This window comes from Barbus barbus (assembly GCF_936440315.1).
Source record: "Barbus barbus genome assembly, chromosome: 19".
NCBI lineage: Eukaryota > Metazoa > Chordata > Actinopteri > Cypriniformes > Cyprinidae > Barbus > Barbus barbus.
Window position 1 is genome coordinate 30,391,488 of NC_136747.1, and position 20,920 is coordinate 30,412,407.

Here is a 20,920-nt window from a genome sequence, read left to right on the forward strand (position 1 = left end):
GCTTATGTGTGCAAACCTCGCCAAACTAGTTCATATTTGCTCTCCATTTAATCTCACTGCTGTTCATGAGAAATAATTGAGATATTCTGTCCTACAGCTCATCTTGCAGGTCTTTTTGAGTAGCAAATGTGTGTGTGTTTCCATGGTCTCAGATGCTCAAATGCAGAATGCAACACTTTAGATGCGACGTGTGTTTATATTGTGCTGCTCTATATTTGCTGACTTGCACTGTGTGCCAGAACAGCATCAACACACTGAAACCACACACACTACTGAGATGAGAACTATCACACTTGTGCTGCTGTGTGTGGTTCATGCTGCACCAGAATCAACACAAACACACACAGAAACATCTGCAGATCCACAAACACATCTGGACTCTGACAGAACTGCATGACTCTGAATCAGATGGTGCTTTGGAGATTTCTAGTGCATGTATGGAATCTGTTGAGAATCACATTAACTAGATGAGTGCGTTTCTTCATCATGTTTGGAGAAGTGTATCATCGCATCAGTGTTTCAAACTCAGTTGTCTGTTGCCTGGGCAACCACTAATTTCACACTCATCTACAACTGCAAACACTAGTACCTAGGATAGCAAAGTCCACTAAAGGAGGTAGAGCTTTTTCACATTTGGCTCCCAAACTCTGGAATAGCCTTCCTGATAATGTTCAGGGTTCAGACACACTCTCTCTGTTTAAATCTAGATTAAAGACACATCTCTTTAGCCAAGCATTCACATAATGCATCTTATAATCTTGTACTGCAGTTATATCTGATCAAATGTACATTATTATTATTCTTTAGCTTGGGTTGAACAAATCATTTTTGCTTAGATGGAGCAGCAGCTACGCTAATTATGTCTCTATTTGTTTCTCTGTTGATTAACATCCCGTGGTAACTAGGAATGACAGAAGCTTCAGTCTGGATCCAACCCTTAAATGATCTGAGATGACCGAACACCTGAGAAAAGATAATGCCAACCCCTCAGAGGACCTCAGAGGATGCCAACGCTCAGACAACATACAGAATTACCAAATTTTGCCATAAGTTAAATATATTAAGGTTCTGCAATATATAAATATATTGTGGAAACTTAATTTCTTGTAGAGCTGCTTTGCATCGTAAAAAGCACTATACAAATAAACTTGAGCTCCACAAACCTGCCGGGCTTTAAAAACATCCACACATCGCATAAATCTATCATGAGGGCAAAAGAGCTGTGAAGATAAATATTCTATAATCTGTTTAAATATATATACAGAATATGTCTATATATAGACAGAGAGAAGTCTTTAAAGTTCATCTGAAAATTAAAATGTGCTGAATATTTCCTCTCCTTTAGGCCATCCAAGATCAGGATGAGTGTGTTTCTTCATCAGGTTTGTATAAATGTGTCTCTGCATCAGTGTCTCAGCAATGGATGCTCTGCAGTGAATGGGTGCCGTCAGAATGAGAGTCCAAACAGCTGATAAAAACACCACAATAATCCACACCACTCCAGTCCATCAGTTAACATCTGGAGAAGACAAAAGATGAGACAAATCCAGCATTATGACGCTCTTAACTCGAGTTCATAATCCATAATAACTCTTCCTCCAGTGATAAAGTGTTCTGGTCTGAATCAGGAGAGAAATCTGCACAAATCAAGCTCCATTTACAGCCCAAAACAGCTCTAAACAAATATGTGGCTGGATTTTGATGAGAGACAACAGGAGATGCACTTTTTCACTGGAGGAAGCGTTAAAAATGAAAAGAAACTGAAGAATCATATTTACTTGTTAGAATTATTAAAAATTGTCAGGCTTTACAATCGCAGCCTTTTATTTATACACCAATTTTTTTTTTTTTATTCCATTTCTCAAATTACACTAAGAGTTGACTAAATATATTTAAAAATAAATGGTTTACAAATGTAAAAAGCTGATTTTTGCAAATAAAAACCATGGATTTAGGATCAGATTTCAATCGAAAAAGAGGAATTTGCTAATGCAGCTTATTATAGCTGGACAGTCAATGCCAGGATGCAGTTAAAGTTTGATACGCCAGTTTCACTGCTATAACACTGAAAGTCTTTATGGCACTGGAATTTTTTGGCGGCATGTTAGAAGTTTTCTTTCACTTTCCAATTGACAAGAGACTCTGAAATTAGGTCCGTCTCACTTCTCTTTGCCTAAAGGTCAATCCGAACAAAACCAGGTTCATTATCAGGAGCTGATGCATGTGCAAGTGTGTAAACACTTTTACAAAGTGAAGCAATGAAATCAAATGATACGGACACCACACGGGTTTCTGAAGGCTTTTTATTAGAAAAATAGATTGGTAAATATATTCTTGCTTGTCGCTGGCTCACGGACAGCCCAATCTTTTAGCAGTGCATGCTGGGATGGTGAGAGCACATGCGGGGCTGAAAGTCGGGTCCAGCGGAGCAGAGTGTCTGACGTCAGACAACACTAATGCGCGCTTCAGCATCTGTTAGGACAGATACGGTCATGCAGCTTCATCGGATCAGGAAAGCAAGACCGGCACCGATACCAGCGCATCCCACCACAGCCATCAAAGCATTCCGGACTACAGACTCCACAGCCTCCACACGGAAAAACTCCACGAATCCATGCTGCAGAGACACAGAGAGACACACATTAGCCCTCAAAACAATTCTTTTTAAGAGATATTACAGGTTCATTTTGACCTGCATTTATATGGAGCACCATTAGTGTCAAAATACTTTGAAATTCTATAAAGTTGTTAAATGTCTAAACACTTTTGCAAATATATTTCATCTTCTCCTAACATCTCACACACTTTGAATTTTGTATATGTCTATTGATTATCTATTGAAAACTCCAGCAATATTTGTCAGAAATAAGTGTAAGATGTCAATTTGGACTGTTTGAGCAATCTTGAGCTATAAATTCAAATTAATTTAATTAAATATATTCGATCCATTGGGATTAATACTGATAATTCTCAGATAAAAAAAAAATTAAAAATCTATATATTATACTATACATATATTTCTAAGAATTTCAAATTTTTCATTAATAAGACAGGGTAAATTAAGTAACCAAAATTACTGTTTTCAAAAGTTTTTTTTTATGTTTTTGTCAGAAATAAGTGTGTTAGAGGTGTCAATTTGGACTGTTTTTGAGCATTCTTGAGTTATAAATTCAAAGAATTTTATGAAATTCTACTCATTGCAATGGAGATAATACCTGTAATTCTCAGAGATAGATCGATAGATATATAAACTTAATTTATTCAAACCATATTTGGCATGCATATATCATTGATTAAGAAATAAAAAAAATCCCCCATTAATAAGGGTAAATTTAGTAATAACATGGAAACTTCAAAATGTTTAATATGGTTAATACTATATGGTTTTCGTAAAAAAAAAACAACAAATCTTCAAATGCATTATGGGGGTTAATGAAGATGCATGTGAGTTTAATGGCGGTCTGATACATGAGCTCCTGGGGTTGAGTTTCACATGTGTTGAATGGACTGAACTTCACGTGTGTGTGTGTGTGTGTGTGTGTGTGTGTGTGAGAAGAGCTCTGAATTATGCAGCAAAGGAAACACAAGCTGTGTTTGGTGTGAGTGAGATTTTCCTCTGGTGTCACTCACCCAGCCCTTGTTGTTGAGGAGCCAGTGGAGCTGTTCTGAGATCAGATAGGAGGAGATCTGCTGGGCTACCGTCTCGATGCACCGCTCCCGCTGCAGCTCCTTCAGACGTGAACACACCTCGGCCCCGAACGCCACCAGACTCACGACCCGGCCCCAGTTCGTGGCGTTGTCTTTGAACAAGGTCTTTGCTATACAGCCGATGAAGCTCATGTCATCCGCTTGAGACTCCAGCTCCAGACGCCGCAACATTCCTGCAGAAAAACACCACACTTCAATATGTTTTCACAACTTCTTTACCTTGTATTATCGGTCTTCTCAGAAATCTCATGCATCGATACGGACACACAATTCAGAGCAATAGAACCGGTGTTTCTGCACTCCCCGCGCACTCTTGATTGACAGCACAATCATCTGCTTTATTTTATTAATACTCAAAACAACGAGAAATATAACAAGACTGAAAAAGAAAGGGAGGAATAAATCCAGTATAAATTGGAAATGCACAAGTCACTAAAATAAAAAATTGCAAACCAGTGTTACTTCAGTATCAGAGTCTTATTTTAAATTTCAGTTAATGTTTTAGTAATTTAGTTGGCATTCTTGTCATTTTTAGTAGTTTGTGCTTTATACGTCTATACAGTTCGTTTTTATTTCGTATTTTAGTACTTAAAGCAAATGAATGAGAAATTTGCCTTAGGAAATAGCTGACAACGTTTTTATGTCAATTTAATTCAAGTATTGAATTATGGTTTTAATTTTAGTTTCAGTTTTAGTTCATTCTGTTGCACACACTTGCTCAATAAAAAAGAAAAAAAGTAATAATATCCCGCATTCACTCAATTATATGAAGTTGCTGATCAGTTAAAGGCTTAGAGATTAATGTATGTGAAGACTATCTTCTGAAATCTCTAACATGTATCTGTAGCACTCACAGTGGACTGTGATGAGAACCGCCCTCTCTCTCTTCTACCGCTGCGTCACGAGTTAATCACCGCGTCAGTATCCGGCACGTCACGAGTTAATCACCACGTCAGTATCCGGCACGTCACGAGTTAATCACCGCGTCAATATCCGGCACGTCACGAGTTAATCACCGCGTCAGTATCCGGCGCGTCACGAGTTAATCACCGCGTCAGTATCCGGCGCGTCACGAGTTAATCACCACGTCAGTATCCGGCACGTCACGAGTTAATCACCGCGTCAGTATCCGGCACGTCACGAGTTAATCACCGCGTCAGTATCCGGCGCGTCACGAGTTAATCACCGCGTCAGTATCCGGCACGTCACGAGTTAATCACCGTGTCAGTATCCGGCACGTCACGAGTTAATCACCGCGTCAGTATCCGGCGCGTCACGAGTTAATCACCGCGTCAGTATCCGGCGCGTCACGAGTTAATCACCGCGTCAGTATCCGGCACGTCACGAGTTAATCACCGCGTCAGTATCCGGCACGTCACGAGTTAATCACCGCGTCAGTATCCGGCGCGTCACGAGTTAATCACCACGTCAGTATCCGGCACGTCACGAGTTAATCACCGTGTCAGTATCCGCTGCCTCACGAGTTAATCACCACGTCAGTATCCGCTGCCTCACGAGTTAATCACGCGTCAGTATCCGCTGCCTCACGAGTTAATCACCACGTCAGTATCCGCTGCCTCACGAGTTAATCACGCGTCAGTATCCGGCACGTCACGAGTTAATCACCGCGTCAGTATCCGCTGCCTCACGAGTTAATCACCGCGTCAGTATCCGGCACGTCACGAGTTAATCACCGAGTCAGTATCCGGCACGTCACGAGTTAATCACCGCGTCAGTATCCGGCGTGTCACGAGTTAATCACGTGTCAGTATCCGGCACGTCACGAGTTAATCACCGCGTCAGTATCCGCTGCCTCACGAGTTAATCACGCGTCAGTATCCGCTGCCTCACGAGTTAATCACCACGTCAGTATCCGCTGCCTCACGAGTTAATCACGCGTCAGTATCCGGTGTGTCACGAGTTAATCACCGAGTCAGTATCCGGCACGTCACGAGTTAATCACCGCGTCAGTATCCGCTGCCTCACGAGTTAATCACCGCGTCAGTATCCGGCACGTCACGAGTTAATCACCACGTCAGTATCCGCTGCCTCACAAGTTAATCACCATATCAGTATCCGCTGCCTTACGAGTTAATCACCGCGTCAGTATCCGGCGTGTCAGGAGTTAATCACCACGTCAGTATCCGGCACGTCACGAGTTAATCACCGCGTCAGGATCCGCTGCCTCATGAGTTAATCACCACGTCAGTATCCGCTGCCTCACGAGTTAATCACCGAGTCAGTATCCGGCACGTCACGAGTTAATCACGCGTCAGTATCCGCTGCCTTACGAGTTAATCACCGCGTCAATATCCGGCGTGTCAGGAGTTAATCACCGCATCAGTATCCGCTGCCTCACGAGTTAATCACCATGTCAGTATCCGCTGCCTCACGAGTTAATCACCATGTCAGTATCCGCTGCCTTATGAGTTAATCACCGCGTCAGTATCCGGCGTGTCAGGAGTTAATCACCGCGTCAGTATCCACTGCCTCACGAGTTAATCACCATGTCAGTATCCGCTGCCTTATGAGTTAATCACCGCGTCAGTATCCGGCGTGTCAGGAGTTAATCACGCGTCAGTATCCGCTGCCTCACGAGTTAATCACCGCGCCAGTATCCGGCGTGTCAGGAGTTAATCACCGCGTCAGTATCCGGTGTGTCAGGAGTTAATCACCGCGTCAGTATCCGGTGTGTCACGAGTTAACCACCGCGTCAGTATCCGGTGTGTCACGAGTTAATCACCGCGTCAGTATCCACTGCGTCACGAGTTAATCACCGCGTCAGTATCCGGTGCTTGCGCTGCTCCGGGATCGACCAACTTCTGCGGTTTGACTAGATAAGAGAAAACACCTACCGACAAACAGAAACTACTGGCTATTTGTTCAAATTACTGCCCAAAGAAACTTATAAAAAAAAAAACCAAACAACTTCGTGACATTAGACGAACACGTGATCAGAACTCGATGGAAAACGCGCAATTATAAAAACAAATAAAGAGCACGGGATGGTATCGTGAGCGCGCATGCGCGCGTCTTACCTTTGTACGTGATGCGGTGTTTGAGGAGAACACCCGCGACGACGCGCGTCATTGTCGGTAACGCGTGATGAGGCTTCCGGTCCGGCGGACACATTCCGGTGTGCGCGCGATAGAAATCCGAGAGAAGCTGCCGCGTGTCCCGTTCCAGCTCGACGGAACCGATCTCCTGCGGATCCGGTGTGGACGGTAGAGAGCCATCCGCCGCCGACACGAACCTCCCGTCCAGAGTTAGTCCTTTCAGTCCGTTCGTACCGGGCCTTACCGGCTTCTCCGCGTCATCCGCGCGCCCTTTGAGAGCGGGCACGAGCGCTGTGTGCGCGCCCTGCGCGAGGAGACTCACCGCGGTCGTTCTTCTGACCAAACTCAGAGACATAATTCCGTTCGAGACGCGATGTAGAAAGTTAAACTCGACCTAGAGGAGTTAGATTAGAGCTTCGCGTTGGTTTGAACGCTGAAGGTTAAAGCTTAGATCAGAAAGGAAATAGTGCTCGTGTTTGGTCGACACTCTTGTTCCGAGTGAAGCGGAAGTCGCTGATCAGCTGAACGCTTTATAGAACGTGCCGCGTCACGGATTTCCCCCAAACCCCTCCCTTTAACGCCTTATATGGACTGGACTTCCGTCTGGAATGTTCTTGGTCTTTTCGAGCTGGCTGTGTCTGAAATAAGTGTCTTTTTCGCCACCGCAGATTATAAATAACGCGTTATATACGTTTATCTGTAGGTAAAATGATGTCAGTATGTAAAACCTGACACTAACACAACACACACCTCTGAACCTTTACCTCTGACTCACTTTAACCTGATCATGGAAACAACTGTGCTTTGTTTAACACATTAGAATGGTTTGTAATATACATATATATGTGTCCCTGCAGCACAGAAGCAGTCATGAGTAGCACAGGTATATTTGTAGCAATAGACAACAATACATTGTATGGGTCAAAATTATACATTTTTCTTTTATGCCAAAAATCATTAGGATATTAAGTAAAGATCATGTTCCATGAAGATATTTTATAAATATCCTACAGTAAATATATCAAAACTTAATTTTTGATTAGTAATATTTAATGGAAAGATGATTTATTCAGATGATGCATAAATCTTAATGTTTTTTAAAAATTCGCCCTTATGACTGGTTTTGTTGTCCTGGGTCACATATATAGACATATACACACACACACACACACACACAGACACAGACACACATCATACACACATACACACACACACACACACACACACACACGGGAGTAACACATTGCATGTAACAGTTACACAATACTTGCTTTTTTCAAGTAACTAGTAAAGTATTACTTTTAAAGTTACAGCAAAATATCTGAGCTACTTTTTCAGATAAGTAACACAAGTCACTTTGTTTTCCCATTGATTCACTGACATCTGTTTACAAATAACATTGTTTATTTAAAAACAAACAAGGAAGCCCAGCCAGTAGCACAGAAGTAACGTAATGCAATACTTTTTAATGAAGCAATGCAATATTGTAATGCATTACTTTTAAAAGTAACTTTCCTGAATACTGTATACATATATATATATATATATATATATATATATATATACACACACAGTGCTGCTTGAAAGTTTGTGAACCCCTTGCAGAATCTGTGAAAATGGGAGTAATTTGAACTAAGATAGATCATACAAGATGCATGTTATTTTTTATTTAGTTCTGTCCTGAGTAAGATATTTTACGCAAAAAATGTTTGCATATAGTCCACAAGACCAAAAAGAGCTGAAATGATAAAAAATAACCCCCATCAAAAGTTTGTGAACCCTTGGTTCTTACTACTGTGTGTGGTTACCTGGATGATCTACGACTGTCGTTTTGTTTTGTGATGGTTGTTCATGAGTCCCTTGTTTGTTCTGAACAGTTAAACTGAGCACTGTTCTTCAGAAAAATCCTCCAGGTCCTGCAGATTCTTCAGTTTTCCAGCATCTTCTGCATATTTGAACCCTTTCCAGCAGTGACTGTATGATTCTGAGATCCATCTTTTCACGCTGAGGATGATTGAGGGACTCAAACACAACAATTAAAAAAGGTTCAAACATTCACTGATGCTCCAGAAGGAAACACGATGCATTAAGAGCCGGGGGTGAAAACTTTTGAACAGAATGAAGAGGTCCAAATCTTTCTTATTTTGTTGAAATATAATTTTTCTCCATTTAGTTCTGCCCTTCGGAAGCAACAGAAGATACTTGCATGTTTCCCGGAAGACAAATTAAGTACAATTTACCTTCATCTTCAAATTCAAAAAGTTATCACCAAGGGTTCCCAAACTTTTGAATGTGGTTATTTTAATAATTTCAGCTATTTTTTGGTCTTGTGGACTATATGTAAACATCTTTTATGTAAAATATCTTACTCTGGACAGTACTAAATAAAAAATAACATGCATTTTGTACGATCGCTCTTATTTTGTTAAAATTACATTCCACAGATTCTGCAAGGTTCGCAACATTTATTTTTGAACATTTTAAATATTTATACTTTCTGTGAAGAATTTTCAGTAAAAACCTCTAAACGTCACTGTCACTAGTGACCTCTGCTGGACATAATAACAATAACAGACCAGATCACTGGATATATACAATATTCAAAATTCTTTGCAGAAAGCAAAAGGAGATCTCAGTTCAAAGCTTAACTAAAAGTAACATTTTATTTAAAATACTACCTTACAGAAACACTGTACATCTGAAGACATCATCATCACAAACGTGTGTCCATCTGTCGGTCTATCCACTGTACAGTAACAATAACATACATTAATACATGTACATCATTACAATCAGACACACTGAACGACCTCCTGCAGACAAAACTTCATGTCACCTCAAAATCAAATATATATATATATAGAGCATAAAGAAAATGAACTCAGTTTAGCACCATTAAGAGTCTGATTTTGTCATTTAATGTCATTCTACTGTATGTCTTACTTTGTTTTGTTAAACAAATCTATTTTTGAAAAATATAATATTGCAATAATATAATTTCTTTGAAAAGTAATACGTAATTATATGAAATAGTTATAGTATTATATTTATTTCTTATAATTTGACCCAGGAAATGTTTTTGTGATAGTCATTCTTTAAGAGAGATAAAGATGAAATACACATAAAAGATGCATGAAGCATATAATGCTGGAGAGGACGGTACTGGAATGAAGAAATGATCCGACTCTCAGCTCACAAAACGTGTGTGTGTGTGTGTGAGTGTGTGTGAGTGTGTGTGTGTGAGTGTGTGTGTGTGTGTGTGTGTGTGTGTGAGTGTGTGTGAGTGTGTGTGTGTGTGTGAGTGTGTGAGTGTGTGTGTGTGAGTGTGTGTGAGTGTGTGAGTGTGTGTGTGTGTGAGTGTGTGTGAGTGAGTGTGTGTGTGAGTGAGTGTGTGTGTGTGTGAGTGTGTGTGTGTGTGTGAGTGTGTGAGTGTGTGTGTGTGTCCAGGAGTCCAGTAGGGATGGGCGATATGACCAAAATCTGACATAACAGTATAACTACAGGTCACAGTAACATCAGCCAGACAAATAAATACTTAAAAGACAAATGCTTGAAAATCGTTTATACGTTTATATATATATATATATATATATATATAAAAGTTTTTGTTTACATAATATGTGTGTGTGTTCTGTTTATATTTATTATGTATATATGAATACACACACATGCATGTATATATCTCAGAAAAATATGTTGTATATATATTAAATATATTTATAATATAAATTACATGAATATAAATGTGTGTCTTTATATATTCATAATAAATATACACAGAACACACACATATATTATGTAAACAAACTTTTATTTTGTATGCGATTAATCGTTTGACAGCACTAATATATATATATATATATATATATATATAAAACTAATTTGTAAACTGAAAACAGTTTTTGTTTCCTCAGTAAAATGTAATATAATTATTCAAATGCATGAGAAATCTGATATTTATTGTTAGGTCTGAGCTCAAAATAGTAAAACATATTATTATTTATCATTAAAACAAAACAAAAATAAATACACTGTAAAAAAGAAAAAAAAAAAAAGAAAATATTTTTTTGAAGTTGTAAATAAAGATTACCGGAATAAATGTAACAAGAAAATATATTATAATATTTATTTCTTTTTATATGACTTAATATTATAATGTTTCATTAAACATGAAATTTTGAAGTAGAAAGACTGAAATAATAATTTATTTTAAAATAAGCGTACTTCAAACGTTCATGTTTAATTCAGTGAGTTACTTGTCCTTTCCTTGTAATTATTAGTAAAATGTATTTTTTAAATGCACACTGAATTCTGATTGCACTTTTGAATTCTATGCGAATGCTGATGTTGCCTAGCAACCACTCTGTTTGTGTGGCGTAACGAACAGCAGCTCTGTGTCGTCCGGACCGGCCCGCTGTGTGTTTCCACATTACTCCTGGCATCATACCACCCAACCCTAGTGAATGTGATCTCCTCTAGAGGTTTAGCTCTTCAGAAGAACTGCCCCGAGAACAACACTAGCACTCGTCTCTACTTCTGTGTGTGTGAGGAGTGTGTGTGTGTGTGTGTGTGTGTTTATCCGGCCAGTTTGCTGGCGAGCGGCGTGGCTTTCCTCTGAGGAAGGTCCTGCGGTGTGGGAATATGGTCTCCTGTCACCAGGTTCTTATCCGCTCCGGCCGTCACCACATGCTTGCTCTTCGTCTTGGCCTTTGCCATGTTATAATCGCCCGAGTCAAAGTATTTTTGCTAGAAAGCAAGAGAAATTTTACATTGATTGTTTCTCTCGCACCATTAGTTGTCAGTATTATCAGAAGTGTTCTGATCAGAGACGCTCAACTCACTCCTTTCTGGAGTCTCTTCATCAGAAAGTCCGAGCCGCCGGGTTTTTGTCCCAGGTTCAGATATTTGGCCTTCAGTTTGGCCTCTTCAGACAGCATTGGGTTACAGTCCTTCTCTGGAGAATCCTGCAAACACACATTTAATCATCCGTTCATACGGTTTCTACTAACACTCATACAATCTAATCTGTGTTTTATTTTATTGTATATATCATTTAAATATATAAATCATTATTATTACTATATACTATTCTCATTTATATATATATATATATATAAATTACTGTGTATATTCATTATGTATATATAAATAAATACACATACAGTAGGCCTATATATTTGGAAAATATTATGTATATTTAATATATAATCAACATATTTTTCTTGAATATAAACATGCATGTGTGTGTATTTATATATACATAATAAATATACAGTACACACATATTAGGTAAACAAAATCTTTTCTTTTGAATGTAATTTGAATTTACAACATTTTCCTCGTCATCTTTCTGATGCTGCTTTGAATCAATGTGACTTGACTATTTGGATTAATTTAGTACTATATTGTGATTTCTGTGTATATGGAGAAACACTTGTGTCATGTTATCAGAGTGAAATCTTAAAGAACAACAAACAGTTTACATTTGACAAGCTGCAGCATAACAACAAACACCAGCCAATAGCATTGCGCTACCTATGTGACTGATCGACGGCTCAACCAATCAGAGCGAGGAATTCCGCGGCGTGGGCGTGACCTCCGCGAGTCACACTCAAGACTAGCTAAATCACGACTTCTCTCTGTTCGTGTATTAATATCAGTAAATACCGGCTAAAATCACGGCTGCGTTTCAAAACGACTCGTTTATTAATCGCGTGCGGGGTTTGTGTTGTTTCACTCATTGATCGCTACCTGCTTCTCTTCTTCAGACTCCAGCTCCAGAATGTCCGGATTCTCTGACATGATTCCCGCGACACAAACACGGAAAATAAAGCCGGTCCTCCGTCAACAACAACGCGATTTTAACGCTGCAGGCGCGATTATTGGAGATTTATTGCAGCAATATTCCCACAGCATCAAAATGGCGAATGACGCATCTGACGTAAGCGGCAATGGGCGGGACTCAGAGTGGAAGTGGCCAATGAGAGCGCGGCGTGATTACGCAACGCGCCACGCGAATGCTTTAATACTCATAAATTATAGTTAAAGCTATTACTGTGAATACGAATCGGAAGGTTACAGCTGAATAAATATAATTAACTCAATACCAGTTCTGCGTATAAGATGATTTGGCATAAATGTAAATGCGTTTCACCTGTTAAATCAACAGAAAGAGCGCTTCTCATGCTACAACATACACCAGAATCCCAAAATGTGTTGGGATTGAATTATAATACAACAAATATTGAGGGAAACGTACAGAATTTATGATTTGTGTCAGAACAGGATTTATTTTAGTTATAGAAACTCACGAAATGATCGGTATTTACAGCTTTTTGCATTTTAAACAATCATATGAAATAATTTCAAAGGAAATAAATCGGCTTTTGAAACGGAATAATCGCCTACTGTTATGAAATCGTTACAGACACGTCGACTGTGGGTTTATATAGATAGGTAATAAACGTCAGATTTTAGGAAATGATGGTTTGAGGATCCTGGATCCGGATGACGTCGGTGAGCAGGTGCGCACCTTCAGCCCGCGTCGAGAGTTCTGATTGGAGGAGAGGCGCTCGAGTGTATCCTGATTGGCTGAGCGGTCATAGGGGCGTGTCCGCCGGTGAAGCTCCGCAGGTGAGCGTACAGGGAAGTGAACACAGTCTCAACACAAAAATCACACATTGGACGTCATTAAAATTGTATAAACTGGCAGATTTGGTGAGTTGAAATGCTTTTTTGGGTATTATTATTATTATTTTTTTGTTATAGATAGATACCCTTATACACATAAATAAGAGAAGTTTTTTTCCTGCTTCTGAAAGTGCTTCTGAAAGTCTGAGGATTTCTTTTAACCTGTAATGCTCAATGTGCTTTTGGAGGGTAAATGAACTCCTAATGAGTGTTTTGTAGGTGATGTGGTTGGTAAAGATGATGTGTGTGTTGGTGGAGGTTGTGTTAGCAGGGAGGAATGACCACACTGACCAAGAGGAACCGGCGCTCTGAGGCTCCAGCGGAGCGATGGAGTAACACTGAGGAGAAGGAGGAGAAAACAGACGGCACGGATGAGGAACAGGACACCGACTCCAAATCACTGAGACTCACACTGATGGAGGAGATTCTGCTGCTGGGACTCAAAGATAAACAGGTTTCACACACACACACACACACACACTCGTCTGGTAAGACTGGTCAGGTAGTCTTTCAGTCCTGGAGGGAGGCTCATACAGTGTTGTGTAATGGTTGAAAAATGCTTCTCGTGTTATTCTGCAAAAATCAGGTTCTACCGGTTATAAGCGTCTCAAATCTCTTTCAGCCGGAGTCGAGCTGATCTGTTTGACCAGAGATCACAATAAAACCACACAAGAGAGAATGGTGATTTACACACAATGTAAGGCACTGCAAAAAATGAGCTTTGCATCATAAAACAATTCAGGAAGAACTTTGTTACCAAGTGTTTACACACACTCAAAGAATCTGACTTGAGCTTCCAGTGCAGAAGAAAATACAAACATACAGGATAGTGCAGACATGCATAGGAATAATAACACTAATATATAATATATAAAAAATGCACTATATATATATACAGTTTGTGTAGTTTACAATAGTAAATACTGATTATAAAATGAAACTATATAGACAGATAGATAGACAGATAGATAGATAGATCATGTCTCTGCTAAACTCTACACCCCCGACTTTGGAAACTATAGTTCTCTCCTTAAATATGAAGAGTTCAAACAACAGATTGACTTGTTTGAGTTACTCCAAATTTCACAAAAAGCTTATGGTTGTACTTAAGTCAGACATTGAAGTGAGTTGCTGTTTTTGTCTCTTCTGAGGAAGATTCATTCACTTGTTTGCCAAAGTACCACATATTTTGATCAGATTTATTTAATGTTCATCCAATTTATTATTATTATTTTTTGTTAAGCTGGCAACACATCCCTTATGAAAATTAACTATGGTTTTACTCAAAAAAACAAACAAAACGCACACACACACACACACACACACGGACACACACACACACACACAGACACACACACACACACACACACACACACACACACACACACACACAACAAAAAGGAAACAAGTACATAGAATTCAAAAAGAATAGAGAGAGCTAGTGTTACAGGGCTTTATAAAAAAAGAAAACAAGCTGTTAGAAAGTGAATAGAGAGTGCTAGAGTTAGAGGATCAAATAAAGATGGAAGAGATGTGTTTTTAGCCGATCCTTGAAGATGGGTAAGGTCTCAGCTGCTGGGATTGAGTTGGGCAGGTTATTCCACCAGGAGGGAACAGTTAATGTAAAAGTCAGTGAAAGTGATGTTGTGCGTGTTTGGGATGGCACAATAATGCATCGTTCACTTGCAGAACGCAAGCTTCTAGAGGCACATAAGTCTGAAGTAATACATTTAGGTAACTGGTGCAGAGCCAGTGGTGGTTCTGTAGGCACACATTAATGCCTTCAATTTTATGCGAGTAGCTATTGTTAGCCAGTGCAAATTGATAAACAGAGGTGTGACGTGCGTTCTTTTCAGCTCATTAAAAATGAATCTTGCTGCTGTGTTCTGGATTAATTATAAAGGTTTGATAGAACTGCCAAGAGAGCATTGCAATAGTAAAGTCTGGACAGAACAAGAGCTTGAACAAGGAGTAGTGGTCCAAGAACTGAGCCCTGAGGCACCCCAGTAGTTAGATGTTGGACTTGAACACCTCACCTCTCCAAGATACCTTGAAGGACCTATCAGAGAGGTAAGACTCAAACCACTGGAGTGCGGTAGATACCCTTTGCCAATAGGGTTGACAGGAGGATCTGGTGGTTGACCGTATCAAAAGCAGCAGACAGATCCAGCAAGATAAGTAATGAAGATTTGGAATCCGCTCTTGCCAGTCTTAGGGCTTCAAAAACTGAGAGAAAGGCAGTTTTGGTCGAATGTCCACTTCTGAAGCCAGACTGGTTACTGTCCAGGAAGTTGTTCTGTGTGAGAAAGACAGAGACTTGGTTGAACACAACTCGTTCAAGTGTTTTTGCAATGAAAGGTAGCAGGGAAACCGGTCTATAGTTCCCTAAAAGAGTTGGGTCAAGGGTGGGTTTCTTAAGTATTGGGGTTATACGAGCCTGTTTAAATGCTGAGGGAAAAATTCCAGTGTGAAGGGATGTGTTAATGATGTGAGTGAGTACAGGTACAACTGCAGGAGAAATGGCTTGAAGGAGATGAGATGGAATAGGATCAAGCGGACAGGTAGTAGGATGACTGGAAAGGATGAGTTTAGAAACCTCTGCCTCAGAGAGTGGAGAGAAGGATGTGAACGAGTGTATGTTTGCTGGTTAGATGTGCTTGACAGATTGTGGTGTGGAAAATTGTGCACTGATGGTTTGGTTTTAATTTTATTAATGAAGAACGTGGCAAAGTCGTCAGCTGTTAGAGTTGATGAAGGAGGGGGAGGAGGAGGAGAAAGGAGCGAGGAAAATGGAAAATGGAAAGCTCCATTTCACCCATAGCTATACATGCTTTTTAAAATCATTACAAACAATGTTGAAATTTGAAAATGAATGGCTCTTTCGATCTGATTTTACTGGCAAATAACTTGAACTGAATGATCGAAGTCACAAATTTGAACCAATCGGAGCAGTTCCAGTGTAAATGACTCACTCAATTGATTCGGTTTGTCTTTTCCTCCACTTTTCTTGTCTACTACTTCAGCACTACTACTGGCTTAGCTTGCTAGATTTATTTAGATGATAGATAGATAGATAGATAGATAGATAGATAGATAGATAGATAGATAGATAGATAGATAGATAGATAGATAGATATACTGTAATAGTTATATAATCAGATAGAGAGAGATATTCAGATGGATGTGTGTATAGCTGTGTGCTCAGACTGGTGAATTCTGCAGGTGTGTCTGTTCTTGTGAAAAGTCTCTGAGCAAACTTCCTCGTAAATTGCTAAATATAAAACTTGTATCTGTCTGTATCCGTGTGTGTGTGTGTGTGTTTGTGTGTGTGTGTGTCTGTGTGTGCGTTTGTATGTGTTTATATGTGAGAGAGTTTGTATGTGTGTGTGGGCGAGTGTGTGTGTGTGAGAGATATAGTGTTTGTGTGTGTGTGTGTGAGAGTGTGTGAGAGATATAGTGTTTGTGTGTATGTGTGTGTGTGTGCGAGTGTGTGTGTGTAAGAGTGTGTGAGAGATATAGGGGGTGTGTGTGTGTGTGTGCGAGTGTGTGTGTGTGAGAGTGTGTGAGAGATATAGTGTGTGTGTGTGTGTGTGTGTGTGTGTGTATGTATGTATGTATGAGTGAGAGTGAGAGTGTGTGAGAGATATAGTGTGTGTGTGTGTGTGTGTGTGTGTGTGTGTGTGAGAGTGTGTGAGAGATATAGTGTTTGTGTGTGTGTGTGTGTGTATGTATGTATGTATGAGTGAGACTGAGAGTGTGTGAGAGATATAGTGTGTGTGTGTGAATTACGAACCATTACGCCTATGGAATGAACCCATAAAGCATAAAAACCAGCATTACCAAACAACACTGCAAAAAATGTTTTTTCTTGTCTGTGCATCAATTAACCATCTAAAGTTCTGCTGGAGCAGCAAGTAATCCTTCAGTTTTTCTGATTTCAGCTCGTTTGACTTCACTAGGTTTCTTTTGTCTGTTGTTTAATTATTTACAGAAACAACCACTTTATTGCGCAAATAACATGTTTTATTCTTTCCTTCATGAACTGCTTGTTTGAGGTCACAGCTGGTTTGCATTGAGACATCAACGTGGTGCAACTCATGCTTTACACGTTCTTCCTTAATATCTGGTGTCTTATATTAGCTGAGATTACTTACAAATTATAGTCTGTAACTGACTCCTAATTATTAGTAACATAATCCATTACATTACACATTTTAGGTAATATAACAAGACTTGATTTAATCCCGTACCATATTGATGTAAAAACACAAAGAGTAAAAAATATATTCCGTTTGTTGTTATCAACAACATGAAGTGTGTTAGACATGATATTACAGAACGTCAAGGTTTCCCAAACTGGGTTTGTGAAGGAACTGCAGGGGGTTTGTGAGTTTAATGAAAAGCTAATAATTAATTAAATCATAAAAATGTTAAATTAAATCATTCAAATGATTCATTAATAAAATAAATACACTTACTGAAAACTTAATATTTAATAATATTTTATTTGTTTACCTGCATGTCATGTGACCATATACCCAACGTCAGAGAACCTTAACAGGCAAATATGATGCTTCATTAATAAAATATTTATTTTAAAATCTCAGGGGTACTTCAAATAAAAATATAGGTGAAAGATGAGAAAAAGTTAGTGAATTTGTGCATTTTAATGTGTTTTAAAAACAAAAGCCTTCCAAAGTAATACATGGTAAAATAACTGAGTGATAATTCAAATAAAAATTAATGTGTTCATATTTGATGCAATATTGAAACACTTCAAATTATTTTTGTAAATCTAGTGACTAATGACTGATCTCTGTGTGAACGTCCACAAAACTGAGTTTATATAAGCCGCAGGCTATTTTAGAAGATAATTATTTAAAAGAGGAATTAGGGAGAAACAATAATTTATGAATACATTTTTGCTATTGTGTAAATAATATGTAATCGTGTAATCCATAAAACATAACTGCAATCTGACTACAACTATTTAAAAATGTAATTTAATCTAATTGCAAATACTTAATTTTTGGGTAACTTTATTTTAAGGTGTCCCTGTTACAGTGTAATTATACATTTAAGTACTGAGTAATATTATTTACTACATGTACTTACTATATGGTTAGGGTAAGAATTAGGGTTTGGTTTAGGGTTACTTGCATGCAATTATGCATAATTCAATGTTATTATAATAGTAAGTGCATTTGTAACAAGAACACCTTAAAATAAAGTGTTACCAATTTTTGGAATCTGATTACGTAATCCAGATCACATGTAATCAGTTACTACCCAGCTCTTACTATAACATTGTGATTTTATGCACAATTAGCATTTTTTCCTTTATTTGCTCAATTAAAAGAGTGAACGCCATGGGAAAAGAAAGCATGCAGAACACTTAATCTCATCTTTGCATGAATATCTCTAGATCACATTTGAATAGCACACATTTCTGAATGTTTTCTCTCTGTGGGTGTAATATATACTGTAATAATGCTTGTGTTTGATGTGAACACAGGGCTACACGTCGTTCTGGAACGACAGCATCTCGTCAGGGCTGCGTGGCTGTATTATGGTGGAGCTGGCGCTGAGAGGACGCATTCAGCTCGAACCGCAGAGCTCACGCAAGAGAAAACTCCTGGACCGCAAGGTGAAGACAAGTCACATGTGTTTCTACAGCGGCTTATACAATACACACTCATTCACAGCAGCTGCACACAGATGAACAGGGAAACAACAGTGTTAATCAAGCAAAAGTGTGATCCTGGACCACAAAACCAGTCATAAGGGTCAATAAGGGTTTATACATCATCTGAATGCAGCCTTGATGACTAGAAGTGTCTTTTTTAAGCAGTTTTCAACATTGATAATAATCAGAAATGTTTGTTGAGCAGCATATTAGAATGATTTCTGAAGGACACTGAAGACTGGAGTAATGATGCTGAAAATACAGCTTTGATCTCAGAAATAAATTACAGTTTAACACATATTCACATAGAAAACAGCTGTTTTAGATTGGAATAATATTTCAATTTTTTTCTGTATTTTGGATGAAATAAATGCAGAAGAGCTAAATCTGAACTATTCCTGAGTCTTGGCTGGCAGTGTAAGTGTATCTCCAGTCGCTCGTTTGAGTTTGAGCAGTTCAGGAACAGCAGGTAACACTAATGCAAATGTTCCTGTGCTTTCTGAAGTGAAACACACCTGATCTTTCATGGCAAACAACAGCGGGTGTGTGAAGCGTCTTCATCTTATTGTCTGAGTGAAACCAACCAGCCGGACCGGATGCTTTAGTCTGTCGTTAGTGTTTCACAGCTGCTGGAACGATCAGAGTTCGTTTGCATTACACTCGATTGAAAGCGTTGAACCCTTGAGATGATGAGACGCAAACATCACCTTTCTCTTTCAGAATGTCTGGTTTCATCTAAATCGTTTGATTTGTAACAGCACATCTCTGTTCAACAGTCTGAAGAACTAAAGTTGATGTTCAAATAGCTGATGATGGAGTTAAATAACGAGTTGAACCAGACTAAAGCACACAATGAAGACTCGGGTGGATCTGATACAATCCTGTCAAGACAATATAGGACATTCTGAGTAGGGAAAAGTCCTTTTGGTCACTATATCACCCAGACTATAGCACTCAGAATCAGCCATTAATAATTTACACAGTAAAAAAATTAAGGTATTTTTAAAATGACTTTCATTTGTGTATCCTGTTGATTGCAATATTTTTATTAAATCATATTTGGAATTATGGAATTGAATGTATGTGTCCATAACAGATAGTTTGAAGTGAAGCCCATTATATGAACAATCTGCTTATTGTTGTTAATTTGAAAAGAGAAATGATCGAATTGTGAATACAAGATGTTAGTCAGTCAGGAATGATTTATTGGAACCAGGGTTATTATATTTAACTAAAACAAAATTGTTACTTCAAATTAATGTTGACTGGAATAAAATAAAATATACAAATTTTATAAAATATATATATATTTTTAAATGGGCTAATTGCATTTCTCATTTTTATTTATTTTAATTAAAACTGAAATAAAAAATTATACAAAGCTATATAGACAATAAAAAAATAAACTATAAAAATGACAAAAACACAAATTACTGAAACATTAACTAAAATTAAATGGAAATGGAAAGTATACAAATAAAAATGAATTCAAAATATGAATAAAAACTATACTGGTATATCAATGATACTAAAATAACACTAGCTGTAAAGTCCTGCTTTAATTATATTAGGCCATGTTTAAAAAAACAAATTAAAATATTTTCTATCAAAAATCAAACAGAAAGAGCTTAAATAATTTCTATTGTTCAAATTGCTTTAAGGAAAATATGAAGTTATTCTACAATTTTCTTTCTTTATTGTTCTTATTATTATTATTGTTTGAATTTTATGTAGTTTGTCATGAAAATAGCCTCTGTTGATAATATTGTGTTAAATTAAA

At 38.4% G+C, this 20,920-nt stretch overlaps 3 protein-coding genes across 3 annotated transcripts in view; 1 reads left to right on the plus strand and 2 right to left on the minus strand.

Annotated features, from left to right (window-relative positions):
- Positions 1–1,043: 1,043 nt before the first annotated feature.
- LOC306885530 (induced myeloid leukemia cell differentiation protein Mcl-1 homolog) lies at positions 1,044–7,283 on the minus strand. Its single transcript, XM_079442119.1, has 3 exons — positions 6,747–7,283; positions 3,631–3,881; positions 1,044–2,617 (listed from the first exon to the last, which is right to left on the minus strand). The coding sequence occupies exons 1-3, from the start codon at positions 7,117–7,119 to the stop codon at positions 2,501–2,503; spliced, it is 741 nt and encodes a 246-aa protein (XP_079298245.1). The 5' UTR covers positions 7,120–7,283; the 3' UTR covers positions 1,044–2,500.
- Positions 7,284–11,109: 3,826 nt separating this feature from the next.
- Positions 11,110–12,640, minus strand: LOC306885031 (alpha-endosulfine-like). Its single transcript, XM_079441343.1, has 3 exons — positions 12,516–12,640; positions 11,606–11,728; positions 11,110–11,510 (listed from the first exon to the last, which is right to left on the minus strand). The coding sequence occupies exons 1-3, from the start codon at positions 12,564–12,566 to the stop codon at positions 11,340–11,342; spliced, it is 345 nt and encodes a 114-aa protein (XP_079297469.1). The 5' UTR covers positions 12,567–12,640; the 3' UTR covers positions 11,110–11,339.
- Positions 12,641–13,731: 1,091 nt separating this feature from the next.
- Positions 13,732–20,920, plus strand: part of LOC306884967 (Golgi phosphoprotein 3-like) — a gene marked incomplete at both ends in the record, with an annotated part of 9,050 nt that continues 1,861 nt past the window's right edge. The window contains 2 exons of the mRNA XM_079441243.1: positions 13,732–13,908; positions 18,970–19,101. Coding sequence (XP_079297369.1) covers positions 13,732–13,908; positions 18,970–19,101 — 309 coding nt within the window. The remainder of the gene's footprint in view (positions 13,909–18,969; positions 19,102–20,920) is intronic.